Below are 19,560 nucleotides of genomic sequence, written 5' to 3'. Positions count from 1 at the left end.
TGTAAGCCATGGTTGAGTTGGTCTTGGATAGAATCAAAGAGTACCTGTGGCTAATAGAGGAGATATAAGTATAGTTAACGGGTAACATGTAATCTATTATATAGTAGATGTAAGTAAGCGTTCTTGTAGCGTCCAAAGGCAATCACTCCATCCAGACGGACAATTTAAGATGCCCGAACCCGACTATAAGGCCAAGAGACAGTGAAACTGTGCGAGTGAGCACTATTTTCCATTGGCCTATGCTTTTGTTCCGCTCAATGCAGATGAAGGATATAGTTTCCAAGTTGATGTGTTTCAGGAAAATAGGCTGCAACTCCCTAGCATTTCGCCAGATTACCCAACATCTAATGTCTATGGAGACAAACAACCACGACACTTGTATCAACTATATTGCACTTCTCATCTGTCAAAATAGTCTCTCTATTGTACCCCGTGTCTTTACACAATAGTTCCTATCGAAAACCCATCATGTATATAGACCAACATCAGTTGCCCCAACTCCCCTCTCCTGACAGCAGCAAGGATCCCAGTCCAAAGCAGGGGTATCAACCAAGGTTATTTCAATGGCAATCAATTCTCCTTTAAGCTTTCCGTCCCCCATCGCCCGTAAACTTGATTGACGGAACATCTTTCTATCCACTACTCACTCGCATTCACCACCTTCTAAATCAAGCCTCATCGTCTCTATACTCTCCCGAAGCAGCATCTATATATCCGAGCCCAAGTAAAGGATCGACATCATAAGCTGATGAAATCACAATCTGCTACTGCAGTATCCACTTCAACTGTAACCTCAGCCGCTAATGTAACCATGCAAAAATCACATTTAATTCCCAAAAAGGGCCATTTCACACTCACACAGTTCACCCTCTGCAGTAAATAAACAGAAGCGAACAAGCAAGATAAAAGCATCAGCAAAAAAACATATTTCATCCCTCTTTCTGCAACAACTATTACTAGATACACTCTCCCAGACATATCCCTCCTCCTCCATCCTCTCTCTCTCCAACACATTGACAACAACACAGGAAACTAAAACGCAAAGAAAGACAAAAACGAGAGTAAGAGCGTCAGACAAAAGTAAATATTAGTTAAAACAAACGAGCGTGTATACACATCAGCACCAGTAAATGCTCCCCCATCAATCGGACAAAGAAAAAAAGGCACACAAAAAAAAAAGCCCCTTGATATCACGAGTGAATAGATAAACTGCCAAAGAAAAGAAGAGGTCGGTGTACGGCCGTGCGATGCTTTTCTTTTTTCTTGCCCCCCAACAAAAGCTGAAAAGAAAAAAGAAAAGGGATTCAATAAAAATAAAGGTCGCTCAAGGTTGTGTTTTTCATCTCTCCAAACGGCGGGCTGGTGACATCCCCCGCTGAGTTCAAACATCATTAGCAATAGACTTTGCATATATATAATTAATTCTCATCCCCTCTCCAGACACAGCGCGCTGCCCAGCATCACAGCTACTTCCCCTCGTATTTGCCGCTCACAAGCTTCCTCGTCACAGGCACATCGACCCACATCGGCTCCACGAGTGACGGGTTCGAGCTGGCAGGGTTCTCGTCTGCAAATGGATCGCTCTCCACGGCATCCTTGCTCGGCACCGCCTCTAGTCTGGAGATGGAGATGCCGCTGCCCACGACGTCTTCGCCAGACACGGCATACTCCCATCGGGCCTCGACGTGGCCTGGCTGTGGCTCCACGCCGTCTGCGCCGACAATGCGGCACACAATCTTTTGCGTGGCCTCGGTAAGGGTCACGTCTCCCAGTCGCCAGTACACAAGGTGCTTATCCTTCAGGTGGGTGCCGCTGGGCTTCGTCTGGGCGCCAGTCGCCCTGCCCTCGTACGACACCACAAAGACGACGTTGTGCAATGTCACGGGGGCTGTCCACTTGCACTCGGGGTTGAGCTGATACTGCAAAAGGAGGCCAAGCTTGTCGCCTTGGGGTTTCCATGCCGGGTTGATCAGGAGAGGAGCGTGGCGGCCGAGAGATGGGGCCTCGGATTCGTCTGAGAAGACGCGGTATGAGAAGGCAGTTGATGTCTTGGAGATGTGAGAAAGGTCGAGAGCGAACTGGTCAGGTTGGTCGGGGGATGCGTTGTGAACAAAGATTCGGTTGGGGCCGATGCGTTCCAGGTTGGCAAAGTTGTTGATGCGAATGGTTTCATGTGCTGTTCGAGGTTAACATTACTGATCTACCGCTCAATGAGGGGAGAAGAAGGAAAAGGAAACCAAGATAAAAAAGGGGGAGAGGCAACTTACTCTTGGTGGAATCGACATCTGCACCGGGATTGTTAGCAAAGGCAATCTCGCCAGCAACCGCCGTGCTCTTCAACACGCCGCCCTCAAAGAGAACCGAGACGGTCTCGATGATGGATGCGTTCAGTCCCGGTCCGGTCAGCTCCGGGTGCTTTGTGTGTGCGCTGCCGAGTGAGTTCCCGGATCGCACAGACTGAGTGTCGGAGGCGGCGCTGGCCTCGGAAGCAAGCGCAGCAATGGCGGCCGGTCTAGAAGACGGGGGTCGAGGGGGAGATGCTGGGATGGCCGGCATGGCGGGAATGGCGCTGTCCGAGTAGCTTTCGGGGATGTGAAGCACGGGCGCATAGATAGTGTTGCGCACGTCGCGGCGGCCTCGCACCGTCATGGAGCGCCGATTGGCTGCCGAGCCCAGCTTGAGCGTGTTGGCCACGCTGGAGAGAGCGGCTTGTGCTGCCTCAGGGTCTTCCTCTTCGATCGGCTTGTTCTGGATATTCAGCTTGAACAGCTGGTCGTTCTCGTCGTTTGCGGCCTCCCTCTGGGCTTCCGAGATGGGGTCGTTCATGGGTGCTCGTATCGTGAAGCCTTCATCGTCCTTGGAGGTCGGAGACACTGGCTCTTGTTGGCTCTGCTGGGATGGCGGCGGATTAAGAGCGGCAGCTTCGGGCTGCTGCTGCTGCTGCTGCTGCTGCTGCTGCTGCTGTTGTTGTTGTTGCTCTTGTTGCTGTTGCTGCTGCGGCTGTTGCTGCTCTACGTCAAGATTGCCATTGGTGGTGCTTGAAGATGGCATCTCGGGCGGCTGGGTATCCAAAAGAGTTTCTCCAGTTCCAAATCCATTCGTGTTCCCGTTCGTCGACGGCTCGCCCTCTTCCCTATCCCTGTCCCTGTGCATGGCGTCTGATGATGACTGCGGCCGGCGAGCCTGGTCTGGCATCTCGGGCAAGATGGACAACCGGTTGGATTCGTTGAGGTTGCTTGAGGATGTCATTGGGGAGACACCGCGGCCATGACTGCTACCGAGTCGTCCAAATGTGGTTCCAGGTGCCTTCTGGGGGGAGAGGGAGCCAAATCCAGCGTGGACGCTCTGGCGTCGCCTGCCACCAAACATGGTACCCAATCTTCGCAGCTTGGATTCTGGCAAATTGCAGGTCATTGGTTAGCAAACGAAGCATTGATGCCCTTCATGGTCCACAAACTTACCCGGCTTGGCCTCACTGTTGAGAACCGAATTGTGCTCGCTAGCATCGTCGTCGGGTGGTGGCTGAGAGGTATTCGGCGTCGTTGGAACGCTCGGCTGGCTAGTAGCAGAATTCTGCGACATGTGGGTTGTTGAGCGTCTGGTAGTTGTCCTGGACGGCAGCTGGGCCTTGCCGGCCGTCACCTTCTGTACAAAGCTTTGCACTTCTCTCTCGGTGCTAATTTCAAGCATATTTGCCAGAGTCTCGACGGATATGTCGGAGTCTCGCTGGGCCCGGTCGGACTCGTGGGTTTGGAATTGCGTCAGCAAGTCGCGCAGCAGGTTGACGCGCGACTCGTCGAGGACTTGGAGGGTTTCGAAGATGAAGGGCGACTGCGACTCCCACTGCTGTGTGGCCGACTCTAGCTTGGACGACGCGGCGTCGACCTTTTGCGTGCTGGCCTTGCCGCCCTTCTTGGTGAGCTTGTCGGATCGGTCTCGCGCGTCGTCGAGCTCCCTGGCCATGACGGTCAGGTTGTTGGAGATGTTGGTCATGTTCTGGACGTCCTGGCGCTGGGGGAAGCCTCTGAGGGGCTGCTCGACATCATTGCCGAGGCGATCGGCGAAGAGCTGGTGCGACTGGGCGATGCGTTCAACGGACTCGATGATTCGGGACCACGGCATCTGGAAAACACTGCGGCAGCGGTCGTTAGCAACAGGCAAATCGAAGCTCGAGCTCGAGCAGAGGGCATTGACGCAGAGGATCGGCGACTCACCCCAGCTCCGACTGCGCATTGGGAGACTTGAACTGGGCTAGCTTGCGCATTCCCAAGACATATTGCTCCTCGACGCGACGGCGCTCCTACAGCAGGTCAGCTCGGCTCGGCTTGCTCCTCGAAGGCACCCAGAGCTACAGCTCCATGGCCGGTGCTTCCGCGCGGGCAGTGCGTACCTGTAGCCAGTCGGCAATCTCGAGATTGATCTTGTTGATGCGCTTCATGCGGTCGTTGAGCGTCTGCACGGCCTGGCCGGGCTGCAGATGAGCCTGTGACCAATGGCGCCACCAGGGCGGTTCGTCAGTCCATTGCGCCTCGCAAAGCATCCGCAGAGGCCTCGAGGCATCGCGGATGGCCAAAATCCAGGGAGCAGGCCTCGGCTTACCAGCATGGCCGGATACTCTACCCTCGCCGTCTCGTCCATGGCGTGTGGCGTCTACGGACCGGGTCGTGCGAGCGGGAGAGGCAGAGGCACAAGAAGAAGCAGGCGGAAGCAGAAAAGGCGGAATCAGGCGGAAGACGGACTGGATACGGGGCTCCGTTCCTAGTCGGATGCGCGCATGGCGATGCCGCTTTGCTGTAGAGAAAGTGGTTTTGGTTTTGGCTGGAGGGAGAAGACTCGAGTCGCTGTGGAGATGGTGACGGAAGAAGAGCCAGAGCCAGACTCTCAGGTGGTGCCAGAACCGGTTCGGGTGCTGAGCTCGAGCCGCTGTAATTTTTTTCTCGGGTTCCCTTGCAGGTGCTTGCAGTGGGCCAGCCTCGCTGTGACATTAGCCGGGAACCCAATTACGGGGGCCTGGCTGTCCAATTATGGGGGCCGAGGCCGCTGTGGCCCCAGCCTCGTCAGCGCCAACTGCAGTGGAGCGCGAACTGTTTACGTATGTGGTGCTGCAACCTTGCGTCGGAGAAGCCTCGGGCCAATGCATTGCGGCTTCGAAACAAGAGTCAATAGTGGAATGGGATCCTGGTCGGTTTCAATCAAATGGAGCCCAATCGGTCAAATGACGTGTCGCATGGGCAACGGGGGGGGAAATGCTGGCATGATCGAGAGGGGGAGGTAGAGAGAGAGAGATTTTGATTGATGCACATATGTAGTATTACATCGTGGGGGAGAGAGGGATAAGGATATGTAATATGTATGTATGTATATGATGTGCATAATTTAATTAATTAATTAATCAATTCATCAGTCAGTGCATCTTGCGATATCATAGGTCAATTGCTGCTATTTATACTTTAGTAATTAGGTAGTAGTTTGCAGATATTGCATGTGAACCTCTGAGCTCATTGAATTGAAGAGCATTTCCATCAATACATACCGTATAATGGCCTCACCATGGAAGGCGTCGGTCTCATCAGTGGACCGATATGAAACAATATCCAAAATGTACCAAAGTCTTTTCCGATCATCAAATCAAATCAATGCATCGTGCTGACTGACCGCATCAAAGCCTCGAGGCGCTCCCCTCGCAGGACATGAGTGAAGCCGTCGCCATCGAACAAGCAGCATACGACAACTCATCCTCGCTGGTACATCTATATCCCTTCAACTCCAATCCACTACTAATACTAACAAACTCCCCCAGGACGAATACACCGCCGCCTGCCAACCAAGCAAACACCAAAACCCATCATCATCACCCCTATCCGCACCCTCATCCTCCTCACCACCACCGTCCGCTGCCCCGGATTCCGGCATCCTCATCGGCTCATACGCAAACTGCTCGCCCATCTCAGACGGCGTCACCTCCGAGGTCTTCCGCTCCGGCACCACCGCCCTCAAGGTCATCGTCCACAGCGTCGAGCCGCACAATCCCCTCCGCGAGATCAAGATCCTGCAGACGCTGCATCCGCCATGCATCCCCCTGATCGAGTCGTTCCGCGACCAGGAGCAGCGCCTCGTCCTCGCCTTTCCGTACATGCCGCTGACCATCGCCGATGTCCTTGATAAGAGCTCGTCCGCACTGGACAATGCTCTGATCCGCTCCGTCTTCGGTGATGCCCTCAAAGCGCTTGCCGCCATCCACAGCCAGGGCATCGTCCACCGCGACATCAAGCCGACGGCCATTCTCCTCGCCTCGCCCTCCGGCCCGGCCTATCTGTCCGACTTTGGCACGGCCTGGCATCCCACCTTCTCTGCCTCCTCCGAGCCGCCGGCATCCAAGATCCTCGACATCGGCACCGGCCCGTATCGCGCTCCCGAGGTCCTCTTTGGCGACAAGTCCTACGGCCCGGCCGTCGACATGTGGGCGCTGGGCGTCATGCTGGCCGAGGCAATCAGCTCTCCGCCGTCGCCGCCGTTCGAGTCCCGGCCCGTCCACGAAGACGGAAACCAGCTCGGCCTCATCCTCAGCATCTTCAAGACGCTTGGCACGCCCACGCCCAAGACATGGCCCGAAGCAAAGGCATTTCGAGTCACGCCATTTGAGCTGTGGACGGTGTTTCCGCCGAGGGAATGGGACGTGATATTACCTGGCGTCGATGCAGGGTTCAGAGATGCAGTAGCGAGATTAGTTCGCTACGATGGGAGCAGGGCTACAGCTGACGAGGTGAGTCGAGTCCGAAGCCGAAATTTCATGTGATGTGTGCATTGCATATAGCTAACGCGCATCTCCAACAGGTTCTAACATACAAATGCTTTACAAATGATGAGTAACACGAATCCAGAATAACCCCCGATATTCACACGCCATCTTCACATAATATAACTTCATCATACATGTACACATTAGATAACTCTTCATAATAATCTTATTCAACTCAAAGACTCCTTCTCCTCCTTCTAGCCGCGTCTCCTCTTCTGAGTATCGGCACCCAGATAGTCAATCGGATTTCGGCACAACGGGCACGTATTTTGGCTGCTGCTCTGGAACCACTTGTACAAGCAAGTTCGGTGGAACAAGTTCTTGCATGTCGTGCACCTCTTGTCCGGCATGCGCTTGTCTGCTGCAATAACGCTGTAGCAGATGGCACACTCCGTCTGGCCCTTGAGCGCGCCAACGATGTTGCGCTTTAGGATCTGTACGCCGTCTATGACGCTGCCGCCGGAGAATGTGATAACACCTTGGGTCGTCATGATCCAGCTGTTCCATGTGCGCTCCTTGACGGCTACGGATTCCTGGCCAGAGACCGTCACGGCTTCAATCGGGTAGTTTGGCGACACTTTGATCACAATCGAGGCCTGGGTGTCGTCGACCTCGTAGCCTACAATCACCTCCCTTGCATTCTTGGAGATCTTGACAAGCACTTCCTGCTCATCTACCCCGGGAGCGTCCTGCTGGTCCACCCATGCTTGCACATCATCGAGAGTCTCGGAGATGATGAGTGGTGAAAAGTATTTTGTCGTCCATGCTTCCACGGCGATGCGTGTTTGTTTGGAGCGACAGGCGAGATACCACGCCTTGAAGAGACCCGGAATGTATTTGAGCGTGAGGTAGAACAGGTGTACCAGCAGCCATTGCATGCTCCTTTCTTCAGGCTCTGATTGGGCAATTTTTACGTCGTAGTTTTGAATGTGTTCCGTTGTGAGCAGCTCTTTTTCGAGGCTCAACGGGTGTGCAGCCGAGTGGCCAAGAACATCAAACATAAAGTCCAAAAAGGGAGATAAGTAGTCTCCCGTCTTGAGGTTTTCTGTAAAATCGCTTCTCATCTTGAATGAGGATGCTGAGTAGCCATCAAAAACAAGCTTCCATGATAGCAAGTAGCTTCGAATCGGGGACGGAAACTGCGCGAGCATTTCGTCCGAGTAGCGCTCAAGAGTTGGTGCGTCAAGAAGCAACGACAGTAGCTCATCGGGCAGACGAGCATCTATTGCACTTGGTTAGCCGTTGCGTCTAATTCAAAATGATGGATAGGAGAGCAAAAGCAGAACAAAACTTACCAGTTTTATCCAAAAGAATGTCAATGGACTTCTGTGCTTGAATGGCAGGTAGCGCCCTGTGTAGCAAATCGAAGGCAGCGGTTTGAATATCCTGAGACTCCGAAGCAACGAGTTCATAAATTTCTGGAATGTCCCTCTCGCTTTTGATAGTCACCTTTTCTACTTCCCGGCACAGCATGGCGTCCACAATCTCCAGAGGCTGGCTGCTGGCTCCTCGAGGGAGCTTCAGCAGCTCAATCAGCGACTTGGATTTCTTGCCCGCTGATTCTCTAAGGGCGTCCTGCAGGTCATCGTTTGCATCCTCAAGATTCTCGAGCGTCTTCATAAGCTTGAGCGAGGAATGGATAAAGGGTAGAGCGTCTGGAAGAGGGTAGCTGGCTGCCTTTTCCCACAGGTCAAGGCTAAACTCAATTGCCTTTTCCCAGTAGGAGCCAAACACTTCACTCATGCAAGGTAGTAGCAGATTCAGCACGCGACAAATCTCAGCAGACAGAGGAGCGCTCAACGGCTCGTCATCTTCAAGCCACGACGTGATCTGTCTTACTGCAAAGACAATACGGTTATTGGCCACGGGGAGCTCTCCACGATCGTATATCTGTGCAGATAGAGCAAGCAAGACCAGAATCATCATGGTTTTGCTGTCACCTGCAGAAGCCCCAGCGACATCACTGACAAGCCGATTGCAGAAGTTGCTCACCAGTTTGGACGATTTTATTGTCTCGCCGAGCCCTGATATAGAGGCAGCGGCAAGGAGAGCAGTCTCGGGGGTAGCCTTTGCCAGCACTGGCTTGAGTAGGGTTTCCTCTAGACTGGGCAGCAGACCATGTGCTTCAGACAAGACCTGGATGATCTCGCTGAGAGCTCGGGCACTGTAAACCCCTCTAGGAGTCAGCTCTCTCGACTCCTCTTTGAGGAGCTCGACAAGTCCGCGGAAAATGTGAGCCTGCTCAGTGTCTGCCGAACTGTCCCACCACTGAGACGCCAAGGAGCTCTTGTTGATGACATAGTTCCTCAGCGTGGTTACCAGAGACTCTGCTTCTGACAGGGAGTCAGCAGCATCCAAAGAGAGCCACAGCGAGTTGTCGTCCCTCGAGGTGATCTGATCCGTAGCAAGCTGTATGGTGAGGCACTGGATGCACAGCAACTCTATCTGAAACTGACGCGGGAGCTTGGCAATGTCAATCCCCTCCTTCAAGAGAAGCGCAGAGTACAGAGACATCCTTAAAGGTACTGAGCGACCTTTTTTGTCTCTGGGCACGCGAACTTCGGTCGGCTGAGCCGTCAAGTTGGCCAGCGTGACAGCACCGCCAAGACTGTTGGTGATTGACAGAGAAGGGTTGATGGGTTGTTCTAAGAATGGTGCTAGCTTCTGCATCCAAACATTTGTGCTTGGAAAGATTTCTTCAACAGCGATGCCAGCAGCGTGTGCTTGCTGAGCTTGCTTGGAGAGGGTTTCAATATCCAACGACTGAGGGCCTGCTCGTTCGAGGTTGTCTTGTATGATTTCAATTACCGGCTGAGTACCAGCTCCCTCTCCCTGCAAAATGCCGCGGATCGCGATGGCCTTTGACGAAACGACATTGCTGCTGATTTCAGACAGACTCAATAAGTGGGCAACCAGGGCTGTATGCAGTGAATCATTTTCGGTGAAGAGCTGTGGCCTGCCTTTAGTAAGGAGTTCTAATGCTCTTAGCGCTGGTTCCACAGATGGAGGCTCTTTATCCAAAATCTCTAATAGCTTTTCAGATAGCTCTTTGCAGCTCTCATCAGAAAGGCCTCTCTCATTCATGCTAGCTTCTAGCAGCTCCCACCCAGATGCCTGGTTCTTCACAGACTCGACTGCTTCTGTTATGATGTAGGCTTGCAGCTTGGCATTTCCTTGGGCGATCTCGGAGGCCTTTTCTTCGGAAATAAGGGATGTGAGAGCTGAATTGCGAATGGCACGATCCGGAAATTCCAAGACTGCATCAACCCAGGATTCCCATATTGTGCGGTAAACTTGCTCTCTGGATGGGATTGCTCCCAAGAGGTTAAGGCAGGATAACAGCGGCCTGCTTGAAGCAGATTGAATGACTTTTTCTGCCGAGTCTCGCGCAGCTGCAGACAAGAATTCCGACACCTTGTCTCCAGTCTCGCCATCGAAAAGATGATGAGAGGTGCTAAGTGCGTACTCGAGGATGCCCGCAGCTCCGAATGGTTTCATATTGCGGTTTTGTAGAATGGCGATGCACTGGTCGATGACAGCCTTGGATGGAGCCGCGGTTTGATCTGGTAGAGATTCACCGACGGCTGCCAGCTTCCTGTGGATTTCTCCAACGAGGCCAAACCACCGACGGCCTTCCTCGGCAATCTTCTCCTGAGATGACTGATACTCTCGAGACACCTCTGGCAGAGAAGCAGAGATTCTGGTACAAAACAAACCAGCCAAGCGGCCCCACCCCTCTTCTGATGCCGAGATGACGGCTGAAGGACTCCGAAGTATCGTAAGATGAGCTTCGACCAGAATGGACATGGCGTTGGGCCCTAGGGGAATGGCCACCGGCTTGTCCGACACAGTGAGGAGCGAGTGTTCAAAGAGGGGGAAAATCTGTTCGCGGGCGAAGACGAGCTTCTCGTCGTCGGAAAGGTTATTGATAAGGCGCTTAAGAGTGTCAATGTAGCACTTCCAGGCCATGGAGGTATTGGTTCGAGGCTCCTCGCGGTTTGTGACGCCGGCTTTGACGGCCTCCAGAAATTCAGAGGCAGTCTCCAGTTTCCTCATTTGGTCTTCTGGGAGGACGGATATGAGTTCGTCAAGATGCTCCCAATACTTTGCGGGACAGCCTTGCGATCCCTTTTCGATAAACTGTCGTAATCGTGAGAGCGCGGGCTTCTTTTCCTTGGGGGAGGGCGTCCAGAGGTCGGGAACGGCTTGCGACAGCCTCGTCAAGGCCCGGACATAGTCGAGCGCGGAACCAGTCTGACTGGTCTTGAGGCCGCCTGTGACCATGGCTTGCTTGGCCTGGGTAGATTCGGCATAGGGGAGCTTGCGGGTGAGGCAAGTGATGAGTAGGTGGCATACTGTCTTTCTCACGGCGCTATCATTGAAGGTGATGGTGCGCCACACAGTTTCCTCGGAGAAGAACTCATCGAGCTTGTCGCTCTGCTTTTCGACTTCCTCGTCATTGAGCCTCTGGAGAAGACTGAGCACGAGCGACAAGCTGCTAGCCACGACTCTGATATACTTGGCCTCGGCATCGTCTTTGGTTGTAGATCTCTCGTCGCTGAGGGTATCTTGCGTTTCTCGGATCGCATCGATGGCGTAGTCGAGGATCTGCGTCTGGCACTTCCTCCAGAACGCCGCAACCTTGTCCGGTGTGTTGATAAAGGACGAGAGGCCGTCACTTGCGGCGCGCGCAACTGCCCGGTCCCGGTCGTAGAGCCCGGCCAGCCACGCGCCCACAATCTTGGGAATATGTCGCTCGGCTCGCCTCCGCGCCGACTTGATCAGCTCGAACTGCAGGTTGTGCGCCAGCTCGCGAACGCGGCGGGCATTGTCGATGCTAGTGCGCGGATACATGCCGGTCCAGACATCCAGGATGGCGTCCTCGACGCCGCCATCCTTCTCAAAGGGCTGCGCCTGGACATGCGCCAGCAGATCCTCCAGGGCCTTTGTCTTGGTGGTGCTGTCCTTCTTCAGCAGGTTCTTGAGAGACACAACGACATTCGGGTCCGAGACGGCGCTAAAGGACGGGGGTTCGGCGAGGTACGACAGGGTGCCCGTCCCGCCCGGAGCGCCGAAGCCGCCGAACTTTGCTCCCGGAGCACGGCTGGCGGCGGCGAAGCGCTTCATGGTCGGTCTGGTGAGCTGAGGGCGAGAGGAGAGGAGGGGAGGCGGACGAGCTGCGTTGCGCAAAGCTCTGCGAGGTGGTGATGAAGATCTGAAGAAGTCGGAAGAGGGACCGAAAAATTACTTAGTAATGACCCTGGGGCTGTGGCCGCTGTAAAAAGGCGCCTGTGATGTCAGCTTCGCCTGCCAGAGCGCCTGCAGCTGGGGCTTTCAGCGCGCGGTTAGCTGAAGAGTCACGCCGGTTACAGCGGGGTTTTCTGCCTTGTTATGTAAGCCATGCCCGCACCTGGAGGGTGTTAGCATTTGAAATCAAGCACGAGGAATGCATTCCACTCTAGGTTCGACCGGAATCTTATTGCCTCTCTCGATTTGTTGCCAACTCGGGTCGTGCAGAAGCTGTATTTATACGTATAGAGTTCAGACCCGTGTATCAGTAGTGTTTCCAAAGCTTGAGCATCGGCCAACCAGCTGTCGTTGGATTTGGACATCGTGACGGTTTACCTAGGTAACTTGCCATTGATTACCTAACGCCAGCCAAAGCTGTGGAGTGCATGCTCCGAGATGACTAACACGCCGCCAGGACAGAGGAGCTTGGTAAGGCACTTGCACGATCTTGTTTACCCATTTAGGCAACCCGGCTTGCGGCACATGAATGCGACGAGGAGTTAATCAACATTGGTGGTGCTCGTGCTCTATTTTCAAGAGCTGGAGATCCGATAATCTTATCCGACATGCATATACAAAGTACACGTATCTATTCTGAGGCGGTCTATGCTGCAGTCTCGTGAAAACCGTCAGCATAATCCAGGTGAAGCGCCGCCATTCCGTCTTACACAAATGACTCGCAGACACGCCGACATCTTTTCCAGTTATATCACGACACGCCGGCAGATGGAATCCCCGTCAGCTTTCTCTCGCCAACTGGAAAAGCGCAATCTGAAATTCGAATGAGGAGAAAAAAGCCCGATGACCAAGCTGCATGCTTGACCCGCGGCCCCTTGCATAACGCTTGATGAGAGCGCCACTCAGCTTCCGACGTTCTATATTGCATTGACCCGAGCATTGGCACTAATCAGGCAGTCTTTGATTCAAAGGCGGCGGCGTGATTCACTACCTTGCCTGTACCTCAATACCTGTAGCAATGAGGGAATTTCTCCCAAACTCTGACCGTCTGTGATAGGCACTATACGAGTGTGTTGCTCCGTGCATCCGCCAACTCGCCACTGGCCCGCTCAAGCCGCGTTTGCCTGTTACACTCCCACACCAACAACAATCTTGAGGCCGGGAAGGGATCAACACAAAGTACTCACACTGTATTCATACATCGTACCTCCGCCCTCTCTGCGGCGCTGATCCATGGCCATAGCTTTTCCGTGAAGAACAGAGCTGAGCTGAAATGTTGTGAAATAATGAAATAAAAGATGGCGATGACGAATCGCTCATCTTCCTCCTTGAAGTTGAACAGTCCCAGGTCGCGAGAGGCCATTCGTGTGATCGACATCTCTGTCAGTTCAAGTACCAGGTACCTGCTACACGGAACTTGCATGAGACCCCAGATGCAGCAATCGCCAGACGCCTCCTGATTGGCTCAGAGCGGCGGCTTGGCTCGGTCAATTCGGATGCAGCCCCACAGTGACGTCGTCATGGCTCTACCCCAGGCGGTATCTGAACCTCTTAGACAGCTCGGCGAAGCGAAGTCTGGGGCCCCTGCATAGAGCATCAGGCGCCAGCATTTGGCCGTACGAGTACGGAGTACATGTACTTGATTTTGTCTTGAAAGTCGGCGTTTGGAGTTGCATGCCTTGGTATCTCGTGATTTCTGTACAGTACAAGTATACCTATGTACTTGGCCAGTATATCTGCTGTTAATGCAGATTGCTCATTCCATTGCGGTCAATAATCATAACCCAGCTTCCCAGCACTATCGAATACAATATCAGCTCCATCACCAAAAGGGGCAGTTCCGGCATCTGGCCACCACCTCCAGCCTCTTTGGTGGAGCATCGTGCAACAAGTCTCGATATCAATTTGATGTATCTACTTCGTAAGTGCCTGTATCTCTCTCAATTCCCTCAACCTCCAAATCCATCCATCCATTGAAACCCCCCCAAACCCTCCCTACAGAGGCCCACCAACCGCCGTGCCAGCGCAACATTGGCAAGCTTCAGTGGCACCTCACAGCGGCCTTAGCGGGCTCCCTAGCGGGCTCCTTAGTGGACTCCGTAGTGGGCACCAGGTGGGCAAGTGGGCTACCCCGCAAGCGTCTTCCCCAGCGCGGTGAACCAAGTTGGCTCACCTTCAGAAGATAAGCCGCTGATGCTGTCGTTCCTCCTTACTTACTTGTCCTCAGTCTCATCTCTTTCTCTTTTCTACTTTATTTTCCTGCTCCTCACCAGCTTCCCCCAATTTCCCCCATTTCCCGCTTCTTCACTCTTCTACTCCCATCTTCTGCGGAATTCCTCTTCTCGCCGCCATTACAACCTGCATCCCCCTCGTCGGCGTCCGTGTCGTCAATCCGAATCATCGTGAAAACGCCATCAGATCGATCTGTCCTTCCCCGCACAACCCGGTTCTGCCCGAGTTCCATGTCACATGCAATTGCTGCTGCTGGGGTGATTCAGCTTGACGTTTGTCTGGTATGATCTCGGCTTCCTCATATACCATCATTGTGGCGTTGTCGATTGAAAACGGGTGTTGACCGTTGATTTGTTGCTAGACTCGGTAGTGCATCTCGCCCAGCCATTGGCTCGACATTTCCCACCATAATGCTTCCGACCTCGCAACTTGCCTCGCCTCGTGCAAGGCTTCTCCTGGCACGCACTGCTCTCAACTCTAGCGCCCTGGCCTCTGCACAGTCCAAAGCCAGCCAGCAGAGCCGACAGTTTTGCGGTTTCCACCTGGGACATCGTCGCCACCGCATCTCTGCCTTGAAATATCTAGTCTCCCTCAACCGACGATGGGAGAATCCCAAGTCGGGAAGCTTCAAAGCCGCTGCCTCATCTGGGAAATACACCGATCCAAAGGACGTCAAGTCATGGTCAGATGACTTGTCCGGGGCTCGCCCTGGCCGCAACATCGAGGACGTCGAGCGAGACGCCATCAACCGTCTATTTCACCATGACGATGGTGTGTGGACGCCCCTGCAGAACATCCGAAACTACCTGCACGCGAACCACCGATCCAACAAAGTCACTGCTGAAAGCGTTCTACGAGCCACTGCGGGCGACAGCCCCAACTTCATTGATCCCATCACCAATCGTAGGGTGTCACGCGCAGAGCATGGCAAATACTCGGCGACACACTTTGACGACCCCAACGCACCCCGAAAGTTGACCCCCGAAGAGGAGTCCAAGCAATACACAGACCTGGGCAAGTACAAGCCCGCCAAGTGGAATGAGCCCGATGGACTGCCTCACCTGACTCCCGAGGAGCGTTCCAAGATATATGAGGACTTGCCAGAGTACTCGAAGATGAAGATTGACAATCCAAATGCACCCCGAAAGCTGACGCCCGAAGAAGAGTCCAAGAACTACGAGGATTTGGACAAGTACAAGCCCGTGACGTGGAATGAGCCCGACGGTCTTCCACAACTCACTCCTGAAGAAAAGTCCAAAATCTACGACGATCTTGACAAGTACGGTCCCGTCAGGTGGCACGAGCCGGATGGCCTGCAAGAGAGGTCGCAGGAGGAAAAATCCAAGGATTACGAGGACTTGCACAAATACGGTCCCGCCACTTTCGACGAGCCAGACGGCCTTCGACGCCTGACCCCTGAGGAAAAGTCGAAAGATTATACGGACCTACATGCTTACGGCGGCCCTTTTACTTGCAGGGAATCCGTCCTTAAAGACTACGAGGTTCTACAGAACGACCCCACGCCCAAGGCAGAACCAATTCCTGCCAAGGTTGAAGTACGCGGCAACACTACGCCTCAGTATGATGACCTGGACAAGTATGGGCCTGTTCGCTGGCATGAGCCCGATGGTCTTCGCCCATTGACCCCCGAGGAGCTCTCCAAGGACTACGAAGACCTCCACCTGTATGCGCAATATCCCAATGCCGGCCCGAAGACTCCTCGGGTGCATCCAGAGGAAGCATCCAAAGTATATCAAGACCTGCCCCAGTATTCGGCATTCCCTAATGGTGGGCCAGCGGTGGAGAGAATCCACCCGGAAGAAGCCTCCAAGCACTACAAGGACCTTCCCGCCTATGCCATCAATGGCTACGTAGAGCCGGAAAAGACACGCCACATCCACCCCGAGGAATTGACCAAGAACTACACTGACTTGGGCAAGTATGAGCCGCAGAGCTTTGACTCTCCTGATAAGCCTTATCCTATTCACCCCGAGGAGGCATCCAAGGCGTACAAGGATCTTCATGGCTACAGGTCAGCCCCTCGAGATGTGGAGAGCGAAGCCGAGGCTCCGGACGTTGTCGCTGCCAGTCTTGAGTCTTATGACGCAAGGGAAAGGCTTCAGGCCGACATAGCAGCTGCCAGGCATGGCGGGAGCAGCATTGAGGAAGCGGAGAGCTCCCTTGAATCACTGACGGCAGATGATATTCGAAGCCAGGTGCTGAGCCGGGCCAACATGGCTCAAGAGATGGCTGCTGAGAAAGAGGAAGAGCCAGAGATGGAAATGAGTTCTATGGATGAAAGTTTTCCCAGTGAGTTGTCGAAGTCCGAATCCGAACCGATCGAACGCATCACCGGCGATCTGGCCCAATTACGCGCCGAGAAGGACCCGTACTCTAACGATCCAAAGGGACTAGAAACAAGTTACTCTGAGGAATGTGGTGGTGAGACAGTAGAGGCTGTAGCTAAGCACTATGATGAGCCTGCCACGGCGACGGTAACAGATGAGCCGGTCAAGTACAAGATCCTCGCCTACGACACATCCACCAAGTCTGTTAGCGTTGCCGAGACCACATCCGACGACCATGACGTTTCTCCTCCCCCTAAGCTGACGGACGTGCTGCTTCGGCTGTCGCACGCGTCCAAATTTCTCCCTTACTTTAAACCCCTGCAGGAACACGGCTACGACATTGTATCAGGCGGAGGCGACGTGCTCATTTTCCGCAAGAACCGACCCGCCTTGCCCAACGCCAGCGATCTCCCTTTGGAGCTTTCCGGCAACCCGGCTCGCATCAACCCCGTTGACATGATGGGGCAGTCCGTGACAGGCAACTTTGCCAGCCCCACTGGCTTCGTCAACTACGACAGCCTTGAGGATGGCCATAGGAAGCCAGCACCGCCTCTTCGCAAGCAGACGCAGAGAGACGAAGCCGAGCGCAACGGATCGGTAGCTCCACAAAAGAAGAAGAGGAGCTTCAGCAAGAAGCTGGTGATGGGGACTGTCTGGGTGGGCGGAGCGGCGTATGCGGTTGGAGCTCTGGCTGAGCACTTTTCTGCTGCTGGCAAATGAGTGTTGTTGATTGATAGTTTTTTTTTTTTTTTTTTTTTTCTTTTCTTTTTTCCCCTTTGGCATTAGCTACATAAGGGATATGACGCTCCCACGACGATATGTGCATGGGCCCGGGAGTAGGAGTTTTGCTATCTTTTCCTCTGCTCTTGTTTTTTTCCTTTTCTCTCTTCTCTTTTTTTCTTTTCCCATTTCCTTCCATTTCCTTTTGTCTCCTTTACCATGGGATCAAGTTTGAAATACCCCCATCGATCGCGAATGCGGCTGGGAGCGACATGTCGCGAATCATGATTGCATTGAGAAGGTCTCTTTTTTTTCCCTTACTTTTCCTTTTCTTATGAGCTGTGTACGTTAGGTAGCAGTTTGTGGCTCGAGTCGGCTTGAAATGAAATCTCCCAGTTGATCAATGCAACGGATGCCTTGTTGAAAGCTTGTGTGAAGACATGAAAGTTCGATGCTGTGAAGTAGCTAGATGCCCATTAAGTACCTAGGTAGGTTAGAGTATGTTAGTAGTCACCTCCAGGGGATATTATGGCCATATATTTTTACATTTTTTTCTTAGCTTTTGCTACTATCGCTACCTTATTCGAGTACCTAAACATAGCATCAGATGTACATGTCAATCTTTCATCTCACTGTAGAACTAGAGTGCTTGATATTAAAGATTAAAGAACCAAGTAAATAACCATTCAGTACGGAGCTATTATAGGTATCTGCCAATCTGCCATGATGCTCGACTTGGAGTCACATCTCAGGTCCCGAATACCATCAGCTCAATCTCGGCATTATTTCGCATGCTTTTGTTATTTCGCTCCGTGCCATGCAGTTCCCAATGGTTGACCCAATTTCCCAAACAAATTTCCCAAATACGCTTTTTCCTTTTCATATCAAATCATTGAAAGAAAGAAAAGAAGAAGAAGAAAAACCACACATGCAGCTCATGAATCTCTCTTTTTTTTTCCCAATCATCTCCCTCATGCAATCTACACTCCCCGTAGAAGAAAATCACGATCGCTCCGTAAAGCCCTGGTGTCCCGACCGCACGCCCTCAATGCCGCTCATCTGCAGCGCGTGCTTCTGGTCCTGGGAGCTCCAGCTGAGGCGGCGATCGAGCGAGCTAGGTTTCCATGAGGAGGTGTGCTGGATAGCGGAGCGGCAGGCGGGGGAGGAGTCTTGGGGGTAAGGAGATTGGTAGTGTTGGGTTTGTGATTGTTGGGCTGTTTATTTGGTAAGAGAAGAGAATGTTAGTATGTGATGTTTGTTTTGTGGATGAGAGGAGGCTGGGGGGGGATGGAGATGCTGACTTTTGGTTGGGGTTGTTGGTGGTGAAGAGTCCATTTTTGGTGGCGTTGTTTGCTTGTTTGTTTTGTGGAGGTTCAGTTGTGTAGTAGGTATAAGTGGTTGATTTGATTGATTGATGTTGGTAGAGTAAAGTTGTTGTGGTGTTTGTTTGTTGTGCTTTGCTATAGCAAGTAGAAACAATGATCAGTATTATATCCACAACCCGATATCTCAAGACGAGGATGATGACATACCACTTTGTAGGATAAAACCAGGAATGTTGAATCAAGAATAAAAACAGGCATCCCGCATACCAATCGCGGAATTTATCCAACTTTATATGCAACCCCTCATCGACCTTTCCCAAGATCCAATGCCGTCAGCTGCTTCTCCTCATCGCCACCCAAAAGGCGGGGTCCGCCTATCACAACGCCTGGGCGCTCTTATCGTATGATGCCGTGATGCGTGGTGTTACATTCCGAAACACAGCAGGGAGTTGCGCGATACCGCATTCTGTGATGTAAAAAGCCGTCATGGGCCAAGTATCGATACATTCGGGTGTTTATCACGGAATAAATTGGCTTAGTAGATTACTTTGTTGCGTGGAGACACACGAGACTCGGGTGTTGTGGATGTGTCATCTTGATTTGTTTGGGGCTTCTTCCGTCTTCCGTCTTCCGCCCTCATGCATGATGTGATGACTCGGCTATAGGTAGGTAGTTATATGTACAGGCAGCAATTTTCAGGTGCAGGTGTGTGTGTCAATCAGTCAATCAATCAATCGCCTCTGCGGCAATTCCTCCTCCAGTCTCCAGTCTCTGTCTCTGTCCGTGTCTGTCCTTTGTTCCGTCACTCTCTCTCTCTGCGCAAATCAATATTGGGGCAAAATCAAAAATTCCAAGGGGTACCAGATAACTCCTCCAGACGTGGATGACG

General features: G+C 52.9%; 5 protein-coding genes across 5 annotated transcripts; 2 read left to right on the top strand and 3 right to left on the bottom strand.

Moving 5' to 3' along the window:
• Positions 1 to 1,466: 1,466 nt before the first annotated feature.
• Positions 1,467 to 4,638, bottom strand: TRIVIDRAFT_49781 (uncharacterized protein; the record flags this gene model as incomplete). The annotated part of the gene is made up of 7 exons (XM_014099414.1): positions 1,467 to 2,176; positions 2,268 to 2,931; positions 3,016 to 3,395; positions 3,462 to 4,132; positions 4,215 to 4,300; positions 4,391 to 4,483; positions 4,600 to 4,638. The coding sequence occupies 7 exons, from the start codon at positions 4,636 to 4,638 to the stop codon at positions 1,467 to 1,469; spliced, it is 2,643 nt and encodes an 880-aa protein (XP_013954889.1).
• Positions 4,639 to 5,024: 386 nt separating this feature from the next.
• Positions 5,025 to 7,478, top strand: STK2 (serine/threonine protein kinase CMGC group; the record flags this gene model as incomplete). The annotated part of the gene is made up of 4 exons (XM_014099413.1): positions 5,025 to 5,092; positions 5,666 to 5,744; positions 5,801 to 6,763; positions 6,835 to 7,478. The coding sequence occupies 4 exons, from the start codon at positions 5,025 to 5,027 to the stop codon at positions 6,868 to 6,870; spliced, it is 1,146 nt and encodes a 381-aa protein (XP_013954888.1).
• TRIVIDRAFT_77807 (uncharacterized protein) lies at positions 6,790 to 11,926 on the bottom strand (the record flags this gene model as incomplete). The annotated part of the gene is made up of 2 exons (XM_014099412.1): positions 6,790 to 8,021; positions 8,095 to 11,926. 2 exons carry the CDS (start codon positions 11,924 to 11,926, stop codon positions 6,997 to 6,999), a joined length of 4,857 nt encoding a protein of 1,618 aa, XP_013954887.1.
• A 2,762-nt stretch (positions 11,927 to 14,688) lies between these two features.
• Positions 14,689 to 17,346, top strand: TRIVIDRAFT_154157 (uncharacterized protein; the record flags this gene model as incomplete). Its single annotated transcript, XM_014099411.1, has 2 exons — positions 14,689 to 17,076; positions 17,191 to 17,346. The coding sequence occupies 2 exons, from the start codon at positions 14,689 to 14,691 to the stop codon at positions 17,344 to 17,346; spliced, it is 2,544 nt and encodes an 847-aa protein (XP_013954886.1).
• Positions 17,347 to 18,003: 657 nt separating this feature from the next.
• TRIVIDRAFT_111832 (uncharacterized protein) lies at positions 18,004 to 18,907 on the bottom strand (the record flags this gene model as incomplete). The annotated part of the gene is made up of 3 exons (XM_014099410.1): positions 18,004 to 18,560; positions 18,648 to 18,806; positions 18,879 to 18,907. The coding sequence occupies 2 exons, from the start codon at positions 18,679 to 18,681 to the stop codon at positions 18,349 to 18,351; spliced, it is 246 nt and encodes an 81-aa protein (XP_013954885.1).
• Between the last annotated feature and the right edge of the window lie 653 nt (positions 18,908 to 19,560).

The sequence above is a fragment of the Trichoderma virens genome, assembly GCF_000170995.1.
Source record: "Trichoderma virens Gv29-8 chromosome Unknown TRIVIscaffold_78, whole genome shotgun sequence".
In the NCBI taxonomy this organism is placed as follows: Eukaryota; Fungi; Ascomycota; class Sordariomycetes; order Hypocreales; family Hypocreaceae; genus Trichoderma; species Trichoderma virens.
The sequence above is the reverse complement of the archived record's forward strand: the minus strand, read 5'-3'. Positions and strand labels throughout refer to the sequence as shown.